General features: G+C 56.4%; 2 protein-coding genes across 4 annotated transcripts; one reads left to right on the top strand and one right to left on the bottom strand.

Annotated features, from left to right (window-relative positions):
* The first annotated feature begins 225 nt into the window (after nt 1-225).
* DLK1 (delta like non-canonical Notch ligand 1) lies at nt 226-8,171 on the top strand. 3 transcript variants are annotated; one of them, XM_039252926.1, is made up of 6 exons: nt 226-471; nt 1,706-1,769; nt 2,305-2,435; nt 5,358-5,499; nt 7,198-7,477; nt 7,703-8,171. In XM_039252926.1, the coding sequence occupies exons 1-6, from the start codon at nt 405-407 to the stop codon at nt 7,943-7,945; spliced, it is 927 nt and encodes a 308-aa protein (XP_039108857.1). In that variant the 5' UTR covers nt 226-404; the 3' UTR covers nt 7,946-8,171. The 3 variants fall into 3 exon arrangements, with proteins under 3 accessions (XP_039108857.1, XP_039108856.1, XP_039108855.1); XM_039252925.1 differs by having other exon boundaries at nt 7,697-8,171; XM_039252924.1 differs by having other exon boundaries at nt 7,198-8,171.
* A 5,601-nt stretch (nt 8,172-13,772) lies between these two features.
* Nucleotides 13,773-14,236, bottom strand: LOC120245751 (40S ribosomal protein S25-like). Its single transcript, XM_039252934.1, has one exon. It carries the CDS (start codon nt 14,204-14,206, stop codon nt 13,829-13,831), a length of 378 nt encoding a protein of 125 aa, XP_039108865.1. The 5' UTR covers nt 14,207-14,236; the 3' UTR covers nt 13,773-13,828.
* Nucleotides 14,237-19,705: the final 5,469 nt, after the last annotated feature.

The raw sequence follows: 19,705 nt of genomic DNA, 5'->3' as shown, positions 1-19,705 counted from the left end.
CGTACAGAACGTGTGCCCCTCGCGCGCGGGGTACCTGTGCCCGTCTAGCCAAGAGCGCTCCGTGCGCGCGAGCGGCTCTCCGGGACGCCGCGGCGGTGGGGGGCGGCCCCGCGAGGGGCGGGGGTCACCGGGACTGGCCGGCGCCGGCCCCGTGCGCGCGGAGGCGGGGGCGGGGGGCGGGGGCCGCGGGGGGGCGGCGGTACGAAAAGGGCGGCGCGCGCGGCGGCGGCGGCAGCTCGGCGGCGGCAGCGGAGAGCGCAGCGCGCAGCCCGGTGCAGCCCTGGCTTTCCCCTCGCCGCGCGCCCGCGCCCCCTTCCGCGTCCGCAACCAGAAGCCCAGCGCGGCGCCCGGAGCTGGACCCGCGCCCGCGCCGCTCCCGGGACCGCGACCTCGGCCGCCCCGCGATGACCGCGACCGCAGCCCTCCTGCCCGTCCTCCTGCTCCTGCTGGCCTTCGGCCACAGTGTCCATGGTGAGCTCCCGCCCCCCGCCCCGGCCCCGCTCCGGCGGCCCGGCTCGCGCCCCCTCTGGGGAAGCCTGCGACGCCCCCCGGCCGCCCGGTGCCCCGCGCGCCCCGTCCCATGCGCCCCAGCTCCGGCCCGTCCCGCCTAACCCTAAGCCCCGCGCGGTGCCGCCTCGCCCTCCCCGCCACCCGCGCATGCCAAGCCTCGCCCTGGGGTCTCGGGGGCGGGGGAGGTGTGGGACCCCCGCCCGCCCGCCCCCAGCCCTTTCCCGCCCCGCAGAAGTGACGCTCGCAGGGGTGTCGGTGCGCAGAGAGGAGGTATGGAGAAACGAGGTGATGTGATGCCCGGGAGCCCTGTGTGCAAATGTTCTGGGGTGCAACTTTGGGGTGTCGCTGCGTGCGCGTTCGGGAACAGGTCGGTGGGAGCCGCGGGGGGTGGCTTCGCCGTCGCAGCCCCCAATTCCCGCCGAGGAGCCCGGCGCGAGCCCCTCCCGCGTGGCTTTTCTCTAGGTGAGGGGCTGCGACACTTCAGTCTGCAGCGGCCATCTGTCTGACAGCGACAGGGTTGCCCCTTCCCGCAGTGCCCCCCGCCCCCACTGCACCAGTGCTGGGGGGGGGGGGTGCTGTCTGGAAAGCCCGGGAGCTCGACGAACTATAGGCACACAGTAGGCGCCTACGGAAGTGTCCAGTCTCTACAGTGTCTGAATTGCAGAAACGTGCTTTGCAAAAATCCTTGCGTCTTTTTTATATGACGAGTCTGGGGCAGGGAAACTGGGGGGATTTGACCTGCGCGCCTGGTTGAACTGGTATTAAGGCTTTAAAAAAATCGGGCTGCCTTACCTGTGGGGTGTGGGGCGAACCTGTCTGGCCTTTTCCGAAGCTGAATACCTCAAAACCTGCTCCCTGTTTTGGCTCACTTTGCAAAAGTGAGGGTTTGGCCGTGTGCCCAGGGGCCGAATCTCTCCACTCACTGCCTCCCCAGCCTCTCGTTTAGCAGTCGAGGTTTCCTTATTTTGGGGGGGGAGGAATTCAGGCATCTGACTTGCTCCTGAGAACTGTGGTCACTCCGTGACCAGGAATATGGCAGATTTTTCCCCCTGAGTGCGCTGATGTGAAGTGCCTACTGTGTGCCAGGCCGGTGGGACCCCAGAGGGTCTTTGGCTCCATTTGGGGGAAGATGGGGCTTTGCCTTGGCCTCTGGGGCCTTGTGGGGGTGAATGGTGTAACCTTTCTTGTGCCTCAGGAGCTGAGTGCGTGCCGGCCTGCCACCCCCAAAATGGGCTCTGCGAAGATGACAATGTTTGCAGGTAACGGAGAGGCTCCCCAGAGGCAGTTTGTAGGAGGTCAGGGCAGAATCCTGGGGCGTCATGGCGTCAGGCAGAGAAAGGGGGGGCCTGGCCACGGGGCTGCAGCAAACAGCGCCTCGCCCCCGCAGGAAACTGGTGGGGGGTAGTGAGGGGGAGCAGAGGCGAAGGGGGAAGAGAGGGTGGAGGGCGGAAGGGTGGGGGCGACAGCCACGGCTCCTGTCTGCTGTCTCAGAAGTGGGGTGTGGGGAGAGCCCCTCGCAGGGTGAGCTCACTGCAGGCCACTGCGGCAAAGTGTGGTGCCCCACCAGGCTCTTGGGGACCCCTCTGTGGGCCTCTGTTTAAGCTTCTCCATTCAGGTGTCTGGTATTTGCTTCCTGCGACCGGCTGGCCTGGTACTGTGCAAAGACAGACCCCCTCCCCCGCCCCCCAGAAGGGACTTTGGCTCTACAGAAAGCAGCCTGAGCCCCTTCTCCACCCCTGCCCCCCTTCACGTGTCCCCATCTTTCTCCTCACCCCCACCCCTCCCCCACCACAGGTGCCAGCCTGGCTGGCAGGGCCCCCTGTGTGACCAATGCGTGACCTTTCCTGGCTGTGTTAACGGACTCTGCGTGGAACCCTGGCAGTGCATTTGTGACGATGGCTGGAACGGGAACCTCTGTGACATAGGTTGGCATGTACCCTTGCCCGCCCCACCCCCACCCCCGCCCCGGGCCGCCACCCCCTCCCATCTGCCTCCCCTGCCGCCTCATTCCCACACACCCAGGGTCCTGCATGGTAATGATCTGTTGATGGGCTTCCCGCTGGTGCCCAGAACCTCGCAGGTAGGGACTTAGCTTTGCTCTCCTCGGGCACAGGATACCAGCACCCAGAGGGGAGGGGGCTGTCGGGGATCTGCCTGCTGAATAAAGCGTCAGAAAATAAGCACGTGCCACACAGAGCTCAGAGCAGGGAGACCTGGCCGACCTGGCCGGGTCACTGAAACTCAGAGAGGGTAAGGACTGGGGGGCGGGGGGTGTCACAGAGCTACGGCTCCCAGAAATTCACACACGAGGCTGTGAGCACTAGTAGGCGAACTAGTCACCCCCAGTGACCGGGGCGGGGGGTGATGGGTGCTGAGGGGTGAGGGAGCAGGGGCTGAGGCCCAGCCGGGAGGACGGGGCTGGTGCCTGGGGTGAGTCGTGGGGGGAGGCTGGGGGTCGCAAAAAGCTGAGAAGTGCAGATTGGTGTTATCTGGTGATTTCATTAATTGATGTAATCTCTGTCCTCCATTATTACCCTGAGCGATTGAGAGCTGGCTGCCATTGCGTTTTCAGGCTGCAGAATGTCCATTTGAGTCCATTCTCATTTGGCAGAAGGGGCCCCGAAGCCGGGGCGAACTAGAGCCCTCAAAAAAAAAAAAAAATTCCCGACAGAGCGGGGCTGCCACAGGGCCTCTGCCCCTTGGTCTTCGACGTTAGCAGAGCCGATGGGAGAGAGCGAGAGGGAAATCGAGTCTCGAGGATGTAAAAGGCGCTGGTCAGGGGCACATAAGGAGTTGTGGGGAGAAAAGCCACTAAAACCCCTCCTTCTAGCCCCAGACATGGGGTGCTTCTCATCTGTGGCCGCTTCTAATCCCCTCCCTTAAGGAAAATTCGAGAGCCTGTTGTGACGGCCTCTGCGCCTCATACCCACGGCGTCATGTCCTTCCTAGCTGAGCCCCCACCACACTGTCTCGGGTCCTCACGGCCCTCCCCCCCCGACAGTGCAGGGTTTTCCCCGCTTTGACCGGCAACTCTGATGCCCCTCAGTGCGGCACCCCCTGGGTTGCTTTGTGACCCAGAGGACCCCCAAAAGCTACCACGTGGGATCAGCCCAGAGCCCACCGTCTTTGGTGTCTGCTTCAGGATTGCCTCCCATGGAGTTTTCCAGACGAAATGTCCCCTCCTCGCTGGGGGGACAAAGCCTCTCAGCTTGGGACGCCTTGTCTGGAGGAAGTAGCCCTCGGGGTGATTGCCCTCTCTCCTTCTCCCCACCCCGTCTCTGAGGCTCTGAGGCTGTAGGCCACAGCTGCTGGCCCAGGCAGAGACCCCACCCCCCACCCCCCAAGCTCTCTCCTTGCCTTGGCTTAATCTACCCTCCTTCTGGGCAGAGGCCGGGGAGCGGGGAAGAGGCGGGTGCATCCTCTGGGCGTGAGGCTAGGTGCTGTGGGGGCGGGGGTGGTCGCCAAGTGTTTAGCTTAAAGATTCCCAGCGACGGCTGCTGGGAGCAGAGGACTGGGAGCCTACTGCTGAGGCCTCGCCTGCTAGAACATTCCCGTGATGATAAATCCTGTTTCCTACACCAAGCCGGGCTCACAGGGAGCACCTCGCGGGCTTGGCAGGGCCCACAGCCTTGCCCCGTGGCTGGATTGCACTCTTGCTTCCCCGAGGCTGCAAGTCTCTTTAAAAGACGGAACAAATCCGTACATGAGTGGCCTCAGCATCGGGGACCCCCACCCACCCACCCATTCGGCCTTAACTGGCTGCGTCTCTGGTTGGCCCCGGCTTTGCACTCGGCAGATGTAGGAACCCAAAGCTCCGAGGGCCCCAGAGACTGAGCAAGGGAGAGCCCCTCCTTTTGTACATGGGGAAAGTGAGGCACAGAGTGGGGAGGGGCTGGTCTCTGAGCCGGCTGAGGCCAGGCACAGAAAGGGCCCTCCCGGCCCTGCCTGCGGGCTGGGGTCTCCATCCGCGGAGGGCCCCTGGCCCAGGCCCCTTTGTTCAGCTGTCCCCTGCTTGCAGAGCCCCGCATAATGAAGTGTCATGACGAGGTGTAAAAAGGCGGTGGAAATGTAGCAGCGTTCGTGGAAACCCACACGGACAGAACACTCAGTACTTCTCATTTCGCTGCCTTCAAAAGATACAGCCTTTTTATCACGGGCCCCTTGGTTCAGATCCCCAGCGTAGAAAGAGCGACCACCAGGCGGTGGAGGCAGTGCCGGGGCTCATTCAGGTCCCCTGATTCCCGACAGGAGTCTTCACAGGTCCCCTTCCCCCGCCCGTGTGTGACGGAGGACTGTGAGGGGCAGCTGGTGTTTCTAACAGCTGGGCTGCACGACTGCCCTGACTGGCAGGGACCCCCCCCCCCAACAGGGGAGGTGGAAAACTCATCCTGGGGAAGGGGGGGGGTAGGCACTAGGGAGGAGCCTGGGCTTGGCACGCGCCCTCGTGGGGGAGGGAAGGGGTCCGCAGTCAAGGTCAGGCTCCTGGACTGAAGGGGTGAGCCGGCGCCAGGACAGGCGGTCAGCTTTCCTGGGTGGAGGATCGGTGGGTGGCCGTGACTTTCTGTCTCGGCGACCTAACACGGGGGCGCCCCCTCGGGCCCCTGAGCAGCTTGCTCACTGCAGAGTTTGGGGGGCTTGCTCACGCTCTTACTCGGGACTCCACTCGGTGACCGTTGGCGGTGAGTGCCCACGAACAGAGACATCTGGGCAGCTTGCTTGGGGTCCCCGCCTGCCCGGCCCGAGGGCTCTGCCCCCCGCCCAGAAGGCTCTCCTTCCAGCCCGTCCCCTCCCCCACCACCCTGGGGGAAGGCAGGGGTCACAAAGTCTGCTTCTCTCCCCCCCCACAGACGTCCGCGCTTGCGCCTCCACCCCCTGCCTCAACAATGGGACCTGCGTGAACCTGGACAGCGGCCTCTACGCGTGCTCCTGCGCCCCCGGGTTCTCCGGCAAGGACTGCCAGGAGAAGGCTGGGCCCTGTGTCATCAACGGGTAAATATCCTTCCCGAGCCTGTGCGATCCGATGAGTGCTGCTTTGATTCCCGCCTCACACCCCTGACGCCCTTTCGGCCTAGCCTGCTTGGACCCCTCACCTGACAAAGGGCCAAGTAAGTGCCCGTCCCTCAGGCCCCCGAAGGGCGGGGGGCGCGCCCCAGATCGGGCCGCTTCTGGGGGACTGTGAGAGCTCCCTATTTTCTGATGTGGCCCCCAAGGTGATTTCCTACTCCCTTGACGCTCCCGGGGTGTGTGTGTGTGTGTGTGTGTGTGTGAGTGAGGGCAGACGGGGCTGGTACCCAAGCTGGGAACGGCATCGTGTTCCAAGGGCCGCCTGGGAAACCAGACTTCCAGAAGGGGCGGGCTGTCTGTGGAGGCCCCTCACTGCATTTTAGGGTGTGATTCGGGGGAACTGGTGGGCTCTGCGGCCGGGTATTCGAGGATGCCTTGGGGGGGATCTGCTCGGCTGAGGGGGTGGAGCAGGTGGGCGGAGAGGACTCGCCATAAAGGTTGGGGGGGGGGGATCCAGCTCTTAGCGAGCCTCAGCGGGGCAGGGGCTCTGGGACTTTCTGGGCAGTGGGCACAGCAGTCAGAAAGGACGCTTGCTTTCCGGCAGCAAAGCACTTCCGGCCCTTATCTGTTGAGCTCGCCCAGCCCTGAGCCCGGGCTTAGGCGGGGGCGGGGGCGAGAATGCAGATGGAGCAGGGTCCTGGGCCCCGAGCTGGGGGCGGAGGAGATAGAAGCCACAGTCCACAGTGAGCTTATCTTGACGTGGCATTCCAGGGGGGGGTGGGGAGGACCCGGGAGCCGGCCAGGCCACAAACAGGCATTTTTGTAGCATCTAAATATCAGTGTTGGGGGGTGGGGGTCCACAGCCAGCGTCCACGTCTGCTTCTGAGCGGGAAGGGAGAATACAGAGCGAGACCTTTAAAATGTTTTGCTTTTTCTCTCCCACCGACTTGAACCAGACCGTCAAAATAGAGCCCGAGGTCCTTGAAGTTCCTTCAGAGCCCAGCTCCTAGGCGGCCCTCGCTCCCTGAAGCGGCAGTGCCGGTTTCTTGAGCTCAGAGCCCCTTTCTTCCCTGGGCTCTGGCATTTATCAGATGACAAAGGGTCTCTGCTCGTTTAAAAGCACTTACGTTAAATGCTCCCGCGCTCTGCTTTGAGCAAACAGTTTCGGTCAGCGAGCCGAGCCGCACTTGGGTGAATGGACCACTGTTAAACAGCGGGGCACAGACCCCCGCCAGGCGGCAGGGACAGCCTGGGGGGTTCTTTCGCTCTGAGTGTCCCTAAGGGTTTCCAGTACAACAGTCCGCAGGCTCTCTGTGCCAAGTAACGATGGGGGGGGGGGGCGTAACAATGGGAGGGAGGCGGCGAGGTGAGGGGAGAGGGGGAGCGAGGCCCCTGGGGATGGGGCGAAGGGAGGGGGCTCCCTGCAGCCCTGGGTCATCGCTAACTTTGCCTCTCTCAGCCTCAGTTTCCCCACCCGCCCACCAGTGACTCACCACCAGGCCTCTGGGCGGAGAGAGCACTGAAGAGGCAGGACAGGAGACGGGCGCCGGCTCAGGAGGCCAGGCGTGCGTGCGTGCCCGGCCCGGACAGCCCAGCGTGGACGGCACCGGGCGCCTCCCTGGGCACCGCCGTCCTAGCCCAGCCCCCCGAGGGCCCTTTACCGTGTCCCCCGTTGTGTCGCAGGTCCCCCTGCCAGCACGGAGGCACCTGCGTGGATGACGAGGGCCGGGCCTCCCGGGCCTCCTGCCTGTGCCCGCCTGGCTTCTCAGGCAATTTCTGCGAGATCGTGGCCAACAGCTGCACCCCCAACCCGTGCGAGAACGAGGGCATCTGCACCGACATCGGGGGCGACTTCCGTTGCCGCTGCCCCGCCGGCTTCATGGACAAGACCTGCAGCCGCCCCGTGGGCAACTGCGCCACCGCGCCGTGCCTCAACGGGGGCACCTGCCTGCAGCATGGCCAGGTGAGGTACGAGTGTGTGTGCAAGCCCGAGTTCGCGGGCCCCACCTGCGGCCGGAAGCGCGCGCCGGGCCCCCAGCAGGTCACCCGTCTGCCCAGCGGGTACGGGCTGACCTACCGCCTGACCCCCGGGGTGCACGAGCTGCCGGTGCCGCAGCCGGAGCACCGCGTCCTGAAAGTATCCATGAAGGAGCTCAACAAGAGCACCCCCCTCCTCTCCGAGGGCCAGGCCATCTGCTTCACCGTCCTGGGCGTGCTGACCAGCCTGGTGGTGCTGGGGACCGTGGGCATCGTCTTCCTCAACAAGTGCGAGGCCTGGGTGTCCAACCTGCGCTACAGCCACATGCTGCACAAGAAGAGGGACTTCCTCCTGCAGTGCAACAGTGGGGAAGACCTGGCCGTCAACATCATCTTCCCCGAGAAGATCGACATGACCACCTTCAGCAAGGAGGCGGGCGAAGACGACATCTAAGCGGCGTCCCCAGCGGCCCCTCCGTGTTCTCGGGGTCCCTCAGAGCTCACTATATGCGGTCTGTCCTCCTCGCTGTGCTGGAGTTCGCTATCCTCTGTGTCGAGTCTGGTGAACGCTATGCTTCCGTATATTACCTTTGTGTTGCCGTGTGACAAAAAAAAAAAAGAACCCTCTTTCTCTCTCTTAATGCATGATTGAAAATAATAACACGAGTTTCATCTTTAAACGAGTAAACAGAAATTAAGTATGTGATTCTAAACTCTAAACTTAACGTAAAATCAAAAAAGACCAAAAAAAAACAAGGCAACAGAGCCGGGGCTGGGTGCCGACGCCCCTCTCTCTCTCTTCCGGGAGGGGGCTCGGCCGCGGTCCTCGTGAAACCATTACGAGTGTCGCGCATGACCGCTCACTGTGACAAAGGCAAAAATCTCGTTCGTTCCTTAATGTTCACACGCCACATCCAACGCGCACTCACATCAAGTCCAGCAACCGCAACCCTTAGATCTTTCTGACTGATTTGAGATTTTGCGGAGTGCCGAGGCCGTGTGTCAGACAGAGAGAGAGAGAGAGAGAGAGCCCCGGCTTGGCTGCTGGGGGGGGAGGGATGGGGCCAGGGCCTTGTCCCAGCCCTGCCGCTAACTCGCTGTGTGATCCTTGGCGAGCCCCCGCCCCCAGCCCACCTTCTGCCCCTCTCGAGGGAGGGAGTGACCATCCAAATTCTCTCTGGCTCTAAAAGTCTGAATTAGGAACGAAGGGATACGAACCAAACCAGTTTCTGACCGAAGAAATTCGGGTCTGATGGAGACTCCGTTCCCATCCCAAGACCCACAAGTTTTGGCCTATCCTGGATGCAAACTTGATGCACTGAGATTGATCGCAACTGCCTTTCTCGAAGGGGGGGGAGGGGGGGAGGATGGGGAGGGGGCCTCCTGGCCCGCTTTCCCTCTGGAAACGATTGGCTCCCCCCTTTGAGTCACAGAGTGCAGTCTGGAGTTGCCACTTGGGCAGCCTCCCCCCCCCAGTCCTTGCACTTTACCTGCCTCCTACCCTGTAGATTAGATGGTCCCTTGAAATTTCAATGCACCTCAAACCGCAAGTGCCCCTGGCAAATCTGAGCGGCAACACCCGCCCTCACCAAGGTTTTCACAGAGTTTAGTGGAAATTGACGCTTGGGGGGCGTTTTTTCTAGTTCTGTGGCCAAAGGTACCAGACCTGGTCTACACAGCTATGGATTTAATTTGTGTTGCTGAGTTAATAACTCTCAGATCCCGAAAGACCTAGCCAGCTTCTGAATTATAAATTTGACTTTTTTTTTTAAAAGAGCATCTATTTTTTTTTTGCAAAAATAGAAAGAAATGGGACAGAGCTCTGTTTAGCTCTCCAGCTCGTAGGGTTGGGTAGCTAAACAGCCCTTGGGTACCAGTGAGAAATATTTTGCTTCTTAAATTATTTGGACAGGAAGCTATACTCTTAGCTTTATTGAGTATTACCTGCTGTATTCACCTAGCTCCAAGTATTTATTTCCAAGTCGTCATCACCATCTTCCTGGTCATTCTGATCACCCACACACGTACATGTGCGCCACCGTCATCACACGCCCATCCACATCACCGTTGGCCACCGGCCGCTGTCCCCAATCCCTCGTCATGGCCCCCGGCCCCCGAGCCCCTGCCACCCGCTCCCACCCCCAGCCTCCGATAGCCCCCGCCCCACTTCCTCCAGCGTCACGTCATCTGCTCATCACCTCATCCCATTCTGCGTTCGTTTTGAGAAATAAAAAACTAAAAAAGACAAAAAAAAAGAACCGTTAGCATGTGTGCCAGGCGGGTGTCCCGCACCCGCCTGGCCTCTCTCACGTGAGACCTTGACCGAGTCCGCTAACTGTTCTGATCCAGTTTCCCCCAAACACGAAATTCCGAGATTGGCCCAAGCGATCCAATTCTCTCGTTACGCTCTTTCCATCTCCACGCTGTTGAGGAACAGCCCGGCCCCGCCCCTCCCTGGGGTCAGGGGCAAGTGTCCCACTGTCCTCGGTCAGCGCCTCACCGATCCACCCACCCATCCCCCATGCATTTGATCAGGAAGCATTTCGGACACCTGCTGCGTGCAAGGCAGTGTTCGGGGGCCTGTGTGACACGCAGGATGAGGGGCAGTCTGGGGGGGGGCGCGGACACACCCGTGCCCCCGGCCAGCCCAGCAGTGCAGGTAAAACGCCGTGGGAGCAGAGGGGTCCTGAGCGGACGCCTCCCTTACAGCCTGACCATCTGAACTTCCCACGAGACAAACAGCCTATTACCCGCACACGACGAGGCCGCCCCACCCAAATTCCACCGCGCCCAGTGGCGCCCATCCCGCGAAATCAGAACAGTGTCCGCGACCTCGACACGGTCTTCACGTCACGCAGAAGTGGTCCATTCCATCCTCTATGGGGTAACCATATTCTGCTGAGAGTGTCAGAACCTCTGGCTGCCCAGCGCGCCTCGGCGTGTTTGGAGTAGTGTGTAGTTTACGTAACAAACGGAGAAGCTCAAAGCTAGCTGTCAGAGACATTATCACCAATTCGGTCCCAAAATGGAGAGAGGAGGCGGCGTCACGATCTGTAACCAAAAGAAATTTCAAAAATGTCAATGACGCTCTTTTTAGCTTTTCCGTTTACTATAACCCAGACAAGCAAAAAATTTTGTTTATTGAAAAATAAACAAAACCCAAGGGCTATTGGTGTGTTTCTTTGATTTGCTGTGCGCCCGGCTCCAGCCGTCCCCTGCCCGCCGCTGGCCTCAGCCCCCGGCAAGGGGGTCAGCGGCCCAGACTTCGGAGGGCAGTGCTCTGGCCCCATCCCGCTCTTCGCACGTGGCGAGGAGACTCACAGGCTGAGACGAGCCCATCCAGCCCCTTCCTGAGATACACTCTGGGTGCCCGGGGCATGGGAATTTCCTGCCCGGTCGGCCCCACCCCGAGGGCCTGCACAGGCCCCTCCCCTGCGTCTGTTTCGGATAGTGGCTGTTCGTGGGTGGTGTGGCCGGAGCTAGAGCCCCAGGGAGAGGGGGTGAGGGGTGGGGGCCCCATGCCTGAGCAGGGAGGGCCAGCTCTCCCGCTAGGCACCAGGTCCCGGCCCAGAACTCCCGGGGGTTTGAGAATGCCAGCCTGTTCTGGTCCTTCCAGAACTCAGGGAAGGTGGGACTCGCCCGGATGAGGGAGTAGAACAGATTTAGTTGGATGCTGAGGGGTCTTGGAGCTTGCAGACTTTGGCACGTCAGTCTAGGAGCCCTGTGTCTGCTCCTGACTTGGGCCCTTCGTGCAGGGGGAGGGACCTGCCTCTCTTCTAGGCCTGGCCTCGGGTCACAGGTTTGCACCCCCAGCTTGGTAGAGCCACCCGTTTGAGTCCCCATGTCGTGCCTGACCAGCCACCAGAGAGGGGCCGGCCAGAACCCTCGCCCTGGACACAGGAGGTCCGGATCCCTGCTGGCCCAGGAGGTGGCACTGGGGGGGGACCCTCCCCGCTGCCTTCCACTGCCTGCCCCTCCTCTGCCGGGCTGTCCTCCGCCAGGCCACTGCCTCTGCCCACCCAGCTGTCCAGCCAGGACCCGGGTGTCCCTGAGACACCTCCCTGCTCCACCCTGTGCTGCTCTGTCCTCAGCAGGTGTGTGGGGGTCCCGTCAAGGACGGAGACACACAAGAGGGAGGGACAAGGGGGTACAGCCTCAGAGATGATGCTGTTCCGCAAACTATAAGAAAATAAGAGGGAAAGGTTGAGGTAACACGTGTAGAAACTTGTAAGAAAGGGATGAATTTCCCAGGAAAATATTTATTAACCAAATGTGGCCAGCGGGAATACACGGATCCCCTGGGAGAAGACTCCCCTGGTGGGCCAGCTGTCTGTGACCCGACTCCAGGTCTAGAACATTCGATCCTTCGACCAAACAGGAGGCGCCCAGGCAGAGACAGGGTTCCGGGGCGATGGAAAAAGAGAAGAGGAAGACGTTTCAGGTCTTTTTCAAAGTCGGGAGAACCCCAGTGCTAAGACCTGCCAAAGGAAAGGAAAGGAAAGCCATTGTCCTCTCTCGCGAACAGAGAGACAAAAATCCTCAATAAAATAACAAATCAAAAACAGGCAAATGCTTTTTAAAAAAATCATGACCAAGTGGAGCATTTTCCGGGAAAGCAAATGTAATTTACTGTCAGTAAATGTATTCATAGACAGTGACCCCGGAGGGCCGGGGAGGCACGGAGCGATGGCGGGCCCGTGAGCCTCCCTGGGGTCAGCCAGGTGACCTGGCGGAGAAGCCCAGACAGAAGACCCTGGACGCATGGGCTGGGGTAGCAGAAGAGGGTGGCTGGACAAGGGAGTCCGGGCCGGGAACTGGGTGCTGCAGGGATGAGGAGTGGGGGGGCCCAAGGACGGGGAAGGCCCAGAAGCGGGGCAGGTGGGACGAGCATGGGCGACGTGCGTCAGGGGGATGGTGGCTGTGAGAGGTTCTTGCGCGGCGTCCCAAGGGCAGAGCCAGCTGAGGAAGATACCCCGTGAACTCCAAGTGCAAGGAGCCCCCAGAGCTGCTTGTGGGCAGCAGGTGGCTGGCCGCTTCCTGGAGGACCGTGAGGAGGGGGCGCAGCCGGACAGGGAGTGCAGAAGGGCGGGCCTTCAGCACAGAGCAGCCGGCCGGGCAGGGCCAGGTAGGAGCCGGGTTCCACCAGGAGCCGTGGGTCCGGGGGTGTCCGCTAAGCCCACTACAGATCCCGCCAAGCTCCTGATCAAAGGTCATGCCCTGTGGCCTTCTTGCCTGCAGCCCCGCTCTCCCCCTGCTGAAGAACAAAGCATTCACCCCGTATCCCGCCCAGGACCCTCAGTCTAGGTCACAGGAGGGAGGAGGTGAAGACCCAGCCACCCCAGTCGGTGGGCCGGGAACTCCCAGCTGATCTGGATCTGCCGAGGGCTCTGCTTTGAAGCGTGTTTGGCCCCGGACCCGATGTGGCTGTGCCGTGACCGTGGTGAAGACGCAAACGTAACTACGGACAAAGTGTCAGCCCAAACACTAGAGCAAAAGAAAAAACATATATATAATACCACTTCAAAGAAATCGATGCCAAAAGGAATTGGATAAAACACATTCCTAAGGTTTTTAAAAATCTAAGCAATCTAGGACAAAGTATATATATCCTTAACATCACATAGAATGTCTATCTTAAACAGCGGATAGTATCCATCCTACTGATTATTAAAGTCGAAGGCAGGTAAAGCCGTGCGTTATACAGCAGTAACGGGCTCGGGCTGCTGAGTCAGAGAGGCCTGCCTTTCCGTGTGTGGCTCTGTCCTTGAGCCATCTATTGCCTTTTACTTCCTCATCTGCAAAGGAGCAGCGTCTCAGTCGGCTCCGACAACCAGAGCAAAATCCCACAGACCTGGGGCTTACACAATAGACGCTTACTTGTTCCCGGGTGGTTCGGCGCTGGCAAAGGCCCTCTTCCTGGCTTGCAGATGGCCGCCATCTTGCTGCATCCTCATGCGGCAGTGAGAGAGAGAGACAGAACGCAACCTCTGTGGTCTCTTCTTACAAGGCCACTAATCCCATCCTGAGGACCCTCATGACCTAATCACCTCCCAAAGGTCCCAACTACAGGTGCCATCACAATGGGGGTTGAAGCGTCAACATCTGAACTCTGGTGGGGATTGGGAGGGCACAGTTGGTCTGCAGCAAGCCAAAAAGGACAGCAATTCCTACCACTATTGTTCTAGAACTTCTAGCCAATGAAATAGACAAGAAAAACAAAACAAAACAAAAACACAATGAGGTGCGATTATTAGAAAGTAGATTAAATGATGATGATTATTTTTTTTTTGATTTAATAAAGTTTTATTTTCCAAAATGTACAGTTGGTGGGATCTGTTCATGCATCTTCACCAGCAGCTGGGGCATCTCCACCCTTGGTGTTTCTGGTGTAAATTACTTGGGCTCTGTGCTTTGAAACCAGTTTAATAAGTCCTTTACTAAGGAGTTCCTGAAGCGCTGCCCTGGCCAGGGAACCTCGAATCTTCAGTCTCTCAGAAACAACAGCTGAAGTTAAAAGCTTATAATTGGGAACTTCCTTACAGAGTTTGTCGTATGTTGCTGTGTCAAACAAGACCAGGTTATTGAGCTTGTCCCGAACTTTGCCTTTGGACCACTTCTTCTTTTTGGCCTTGCCTCCAGATTTATTCACTGGATCTTTGTCTTTTTTGGCCGATTTCCCGGCATCTTTCTTCTTCTTGTCGTCCTTGGGCGGCATAGCTAAGCTCAGAGAGCAGCGGCCACCCCTGCAACCTCGCTAAGATGTCGGACAAAAAGGAAGCCGATGATTATTTTTTTAAAAGTAGGCTTCACGTCCAGCACAGAGCTCAGTGCAGGGCTTGAACTCACGGCCCTGAGATTAAGAGTCGGATGCTGAGCTGACTGAGCCACCTGGGTGCCCCTAGATTAGACAATTAATTATTAAAGATGATATTACTATCTGCCACAAAAACGCAAGAGAATGAGCTGACGGTGACATGGAAGTTGGCAAGATAGCACACATACCCACCATATATAAAAGCCAATAACATGTTCAAAACATACAATGATGTAAGACCCTGAAGTTATAAAGATGCTAATTACTCCTCAGAATTCATGGTTAAGTTTAATGCTACTTATTTCTATTAGATCACTAGACACCACGGTCCTAAACTTGATCTGAAAACCGTGAAGTGGTAAGAAAACCGAAAAAAAAAACAAACCCCGTGAAGAGGCAAGTTGCACCATCAGGTGTTATTATGACAGAAAGCCACGCGAATTGAAACAGTGTGTCGTGCACAGAGCAGACGTAGGGCCTGGCTTTCCAAACAGGGGGACAGACCGATGTCTCACGAATGTCAGCGCGGTAGGAATCTCATCTTCAGCCTCACCTCCGTGTTCACAAATGTGGAAACGGAGACAAAAGACGAACTAGTTCAAAGTTCGCACCCGAAGACAACTTTGTCCCTCGGGAGATGTTTGACAATGTGTGGAGCCTTTGTTTCATTGTCAAAACTGGACGGGGGTTACTGGCACCTCAGGAGTGGACACCAGGGATGCTAACCAGCCTACAAAGATGAGGCAGCCCGGAGACCAAGAGCTATGTGGCTCCAAATACTGACTCTGCCCATGTGGAGAAACCCAGGCCTTGGGTGATGGGGACCAAAGGATTAGGAGCAAAGAACATTCTACAGCGGCGCCCCGCGGGGTGCTTCATGCGCCAGGTCTGCTGAGTTGCAACTGACTTACAACGTGGTGTAGGTTTCCAACGTGCAAGGTGATGATGCGACGCATGTATCCATCGCAGAGTCATTACCGTAATGAGGTCAGTTAGCACATCCTTCACTTCCCATAATGACCATTTTTTTGAGTTGTGGAGACAACATTTAAGATCTATTCTCCAGGTGCGTTTCAAAGGGACAACACAGTGTCGATACCTGCGGTCACCGCGCTGTCCCTGAGCTCCTCAGACCTACCCGCCTCAGCACGGGTAGTTTGTACCCTTGGCCAGCATCTCCCCGTCCCCCCCATGCCCACCCATGGCATCGCTGTCCACTCTCTGGTTCTGAGTCCCACTTCAGATCCCACACGTGAGTGAGATCATGCAGTGCTTGTGTTTTTCTTATTGCCCTTAGTCCAATGCTGCAGATTCAGCTATGCTTCCACAAACGACCTCCTTCTTTTTTATGGCTGAATAATATTCCACTGTGAGTGTATTTTGTGTGTGTGTGTGTGTGTGTGTGTACACACATTTTCTTTTTTTATTCATCCATCAGTGGGCATTTTTGTCCTCTCCATGTTTTCACTATTGTAAATAATTCTGCAATGATTTTATTTTCTTTGGATACACAGACATACCTCAGAGATATTGTGGGCTTGGTTCCAGACCACCACCATAAGGCAAAAGTTGGGGTGCCTGGGTGGCTAGAGTCGGCTAAGCATCCAACTCTTTCACAAAATTGTTTTTCTGGGGCGCCTGGGCGGCTCAGTCAGTTAAGCGTCTGACTTCGGCTCAGGTCACGATCTCATGGTTCATGGGTTTGAGCCCCGCGTTGGGCTTTGTACTGACAGCTCAGAGCCTGGAGCCTATTTCGAATTCTGTGTCTCCCTCTCTCTCTGACCCTGCCCTATTCACACTGTCTCTCTCTCTCTCTCAGAAATGAATAAAAAACATTAAAAAATTGTTTTTCCATTTATTTATTTTTGAGCAACAGAGAGAGACAGAGCACAAGCAGGGGAGGGGCAGAGAGAGGGAGACGTAGAAACCGAAGCAGGCTCTGCTCTGTCGGAACAGAGGCCGACACAGGCCTCGAACCCACAAACAGTGAGGTCACGACCTGAGTCGAAGTCGGATGCCTAACCAACTGAGCTTCCCAGAAGCCCCAATAAGCATCCAACTCTTGATCTCGGCTCAGGTCACGATCTCACAGTTCATGGGTTCAAGCCCTGCATCGAGCTCTGTGCTGACAGCTCTCTTGGGATCCTCTCTCTCCCTCTCTTTCTCTTTCTGGCTCCCTCCAAATAAATAAATAAATAAACTTTTAAAAAAGGCATATGTTGCATTAAACCAGTCAATGTATTTTTTGTTTCCCCATTGCATTTTTTTTTTATCATGTAGTTTAACTATGGTTCAGAAAAAAATTGAGTGAACGTTTTTTTCTCTGAAAAAACATACTGACTGTGTGTGTAGGCTGTAGTTATTTGGGGTGGAGGGGCTAGTAAGCTATTGCCCTATTCTCTATTCTGAAAATCATAAAAAGCCCCTGGTCTCATCTGATCATATAGAGATGCAGGTGCCCCAAAGGACTGAGAATGAATGCAAGAAAGGCAAAGACTGCAAAGCGAAGGGAATGCAACAGGCTCTAAGAGAAAGTCTTGGAAATAACCTCAAGTGGCAACAGGGAACATTTGGCTGGAACTTGAAATCCTTTTCAGTCATTCTTGTCTTTCACTCCGGGTTTAAGGGTGCACGTGAACTCAGTGGAATTGAGATTTCTCTTTATGTCTGTAGGTGCTTCTCGGTGAGGCTCTTTCACTTCCTCGCCTGTGGCCCAGGCTCACACTACCGTCGGCAGCTCTTGGGCAATCTTCCTGAATGCTGCCAGCTGCTGCTTCTTCAAAGCAAGCAAGGGCATTTCTGAGGACGTCTTCCGGCTCCGTGCCATTTAGTTTTTGGCCAAGCATATGAAAAACATGGCACCGTGCATGAGCCCAGAGCCTTGTTCATTGCGGTGTCCACTACGTCATCATCTGGGTTTGTCCCCAGGGAGGCGAGCGTATCACGAAAACCCTTGTCAAAATGCCAACAGAGCTAGAACAAACGATCCCAAACCATGTAAGGAACCGCGGAAGACCTCAAACAGCCGAAGCAATCGTGGAAAACAAAAATGGAGGATTTCAAGTTGTATTACAAAGCGCTAGTGATCAAAACAGTATGGTACGGGCATAAAAATAGACACACAGCTCAGTGGAATAGAACAGAAAACCCAGAAACAAAGCCATAGTTATATGCTCATTAATCTTTGACAAAGCAGGAAAGAATAGGCAATGGGAAAAAGACCGTCTCTTCAACAAATGCTGTTGGGAAAACTAGACGGTGACAGGCAGAAGAATGAAAGTGGATCACTTTCTTACATCGTGCACAAAAGTAAACTGAAAATGGAGGAAAGACCTAATGTGAGCCCTGAAACCATAACAATTGTAGAAGAGAGTCCAGGCAGCAATTTCTCTGACATCGGCTGTAGCGACATTTTTCTAGTTATGTTTCCTGAGGCAAGGGAGATGAAAGCAAAATTAAACCATTGGGACCTCATCAAAATAAAAAGCTTCTGCACAGCAAAGGAAATAATCAACAAAACTAAAAGGCAGCCCACTGAATGGGAGAAGGTATTTGCAAATGACATACCCAATAAAGGGTTAGTATCCAAAATAAATAAAGAACTGATACAACTCAATACCCAAAAAGAAAGAATCCAATTAAAAGTGGGCAGAGGACATGAACAGACATTTCTCCAAAGAAGGCATCCAGAGGGCCAACAGACACAGGAAAAGGTGCTCAACATCACTGATCACCAGGGAAATGCAAATCAAAACTACAGTGAGATGTCACCTCACGCCTGTCAGAATGGCTGAAATCAACAACACAAGAAACAACAGGTGTTGGCGAGGATGTGGAGAAAGGGGGCCCCTCGTGCACTGTTGGTGGGAATGTAAATGGTGCAGCCCCTCTGGAAAACAGTATGGAGTTTCCTCAAATAGTTAAAAACTAGAGCTACTCTATGCCCCAGTAATCACACTACTGGGTATTTACCCCCAAGATACAAAAACACTAATTCAAAGGGACACACACGCTCCTATGTTTATAGCAGCGCTATTTACAATAGCCAAAATATAATGGTCACCTGGGTGGTCGGTCGGTTGAGCGCTAGACTCTTGATTTGGGCTTGGGTCATGATCTCACGGTTCATGGGGTCGAGCCCCACATCAGGCTCTGCGCTGACAGCATGGAAGCTGCTTGGGATTTTCTCTCTCTCTGACTCTCTGCCCCTCCCCCACTCATGTGGCTGTGCAAGCGCTCTCTCTCTCTCTCTCTCTCTCTCAAAATAAATAAATAAACTTCAAAAAATTCAATAGCCAAGATAAGGAAGCAGCCCAAGCGTCCATGGACTGACGAATGGAGAAAGAAGATGTGGTTTATATAGACAGTGGAATATTACTCAGCCATAAAGAGAAAGAAATCTTGCCATTTGCAACAACATGGATGGATGTAAAGAGTATAATGCTAAGCAAAAGAAGTCAGTCAGGGAAAGATAAAAACCATACGATTTCCTTCATATGTGGAGTTTACGGGGAAAAAAACCCCACGAATGAGCAAAGGGGGAGAAAAGAGAGAGTGAGAGAGAGAAGCAAACCAAGAAACAGACTCTTAACTACAGAGCACACACCGGTGGGGACCCGCTGTGGGGGATGGGGATTCAAGAGTGTGTGTATCACAATGAGAAAAAACTTGGAATGAGGGAGTGAGCCCGGCTGGTCAGGGTGACCCAACCAGGAGCTCGTCACCTTCGCCAACACGCTGGGCATGCCGCTCTTCCTCTTATCACCTCTGTCGCTGCACGGCCGTCAGCCATCCCGAGAAGCAGGAATGAGAGTGGCTTTTCCTTCACCCCGGGGTTCCAGGATGTCGTCAGGGGCGAAGGAGGGTGCGAGGGGCCTGTGCCCTCCCCTCCCTCGCTCCGCGGCTCACAACACACACAGCAACTGCACCTGGATTCTTCCAAACAACTTTTATTTTCTCACCCCTTGGGGAACAAGACGTTGCCATTGAACCCCAGTACAGAGGCTTTCCTCTCTACTGCCCCCAGTATACAACTATAGATATGTTTTTGTGTGGTTTCCCTCCCAAAAATGAAATGATAAAAAAAATAGAGGCGCCTGAATGGCTTAGTAGGTGGAGCACCCGACTCTTGATCTCAAGTCTTGATTTTAGAGTCATGAGTTCAAGCCCTGCGTTGGGCATGTACCCTACTTAAAGAAAAGAAAAGAGAAGGGGCGCCTGGGTGGCTTAGTCGGTTAAGCGTCCGACTTTCACTTAGGTCATGATCTCGCGGTTCGTGGGTTCGAGCCCCGCGTCGGGCTCTGTGCTGACTGCCAGCTCGGAGCCTGGAGCCTGTTTCAGTCTGTGACTCCCTCTCTCTCTGACCCTCCCCTGCTCACGCTGTCTCTCTCTCTCCTAGAA

Source organism: Hyaena hyaena, unplaced genomic scaffold, assembly GCF_003009895.1.
Source record: "Hyaena hyaena isolate Hyena2069 unplaced genomic scaffold, ASM300989v1 scaffold_427, whole genome shotgun sequence".
Classification (NCBI taxonomy): Eukaryota; Metazoa; Chordata; class Mammalia; order Carnivora; family Hyaenidae; genus Hyaena; species Hyaena hyaena.
This window is presented reverse-complemented; position numbering and strand designations above follow the sequence as displayed.

Excerpts from the sequence above, each read along its gene's own strand:
- DLK1 (XM_039252924.1), top strand. The coding sequence starts at position 405 with ATGACCGCGACCGCAGCCCTCCTGCCCGTCCTCCTGCTCCTGCTGGCC. Across the intron at positions 472-1,705 it reads CTTCGGCCACAGTGTCCATG|GAGCTGAGTGCGTGCCGGCC; the intron begins GTGAGCTCCCGC and ends CTTGTGCCTCAG. Across the intron at positions 1,770-2,304 it reads GAAGATGACAATGTTTGCAG|GTGCCAGCCTGGCTGGCAGG; the intron begins GTAACGGAGAGG and ends CCCCCACCACAG.
- LOC120245751 (XM_039252934.1), bottom strand. The coding sequence starts at position 14,206 with ATGCCGCCCAAGGACGACAAGAAGAAGAAAGATGCCGGGAAATCGGCC.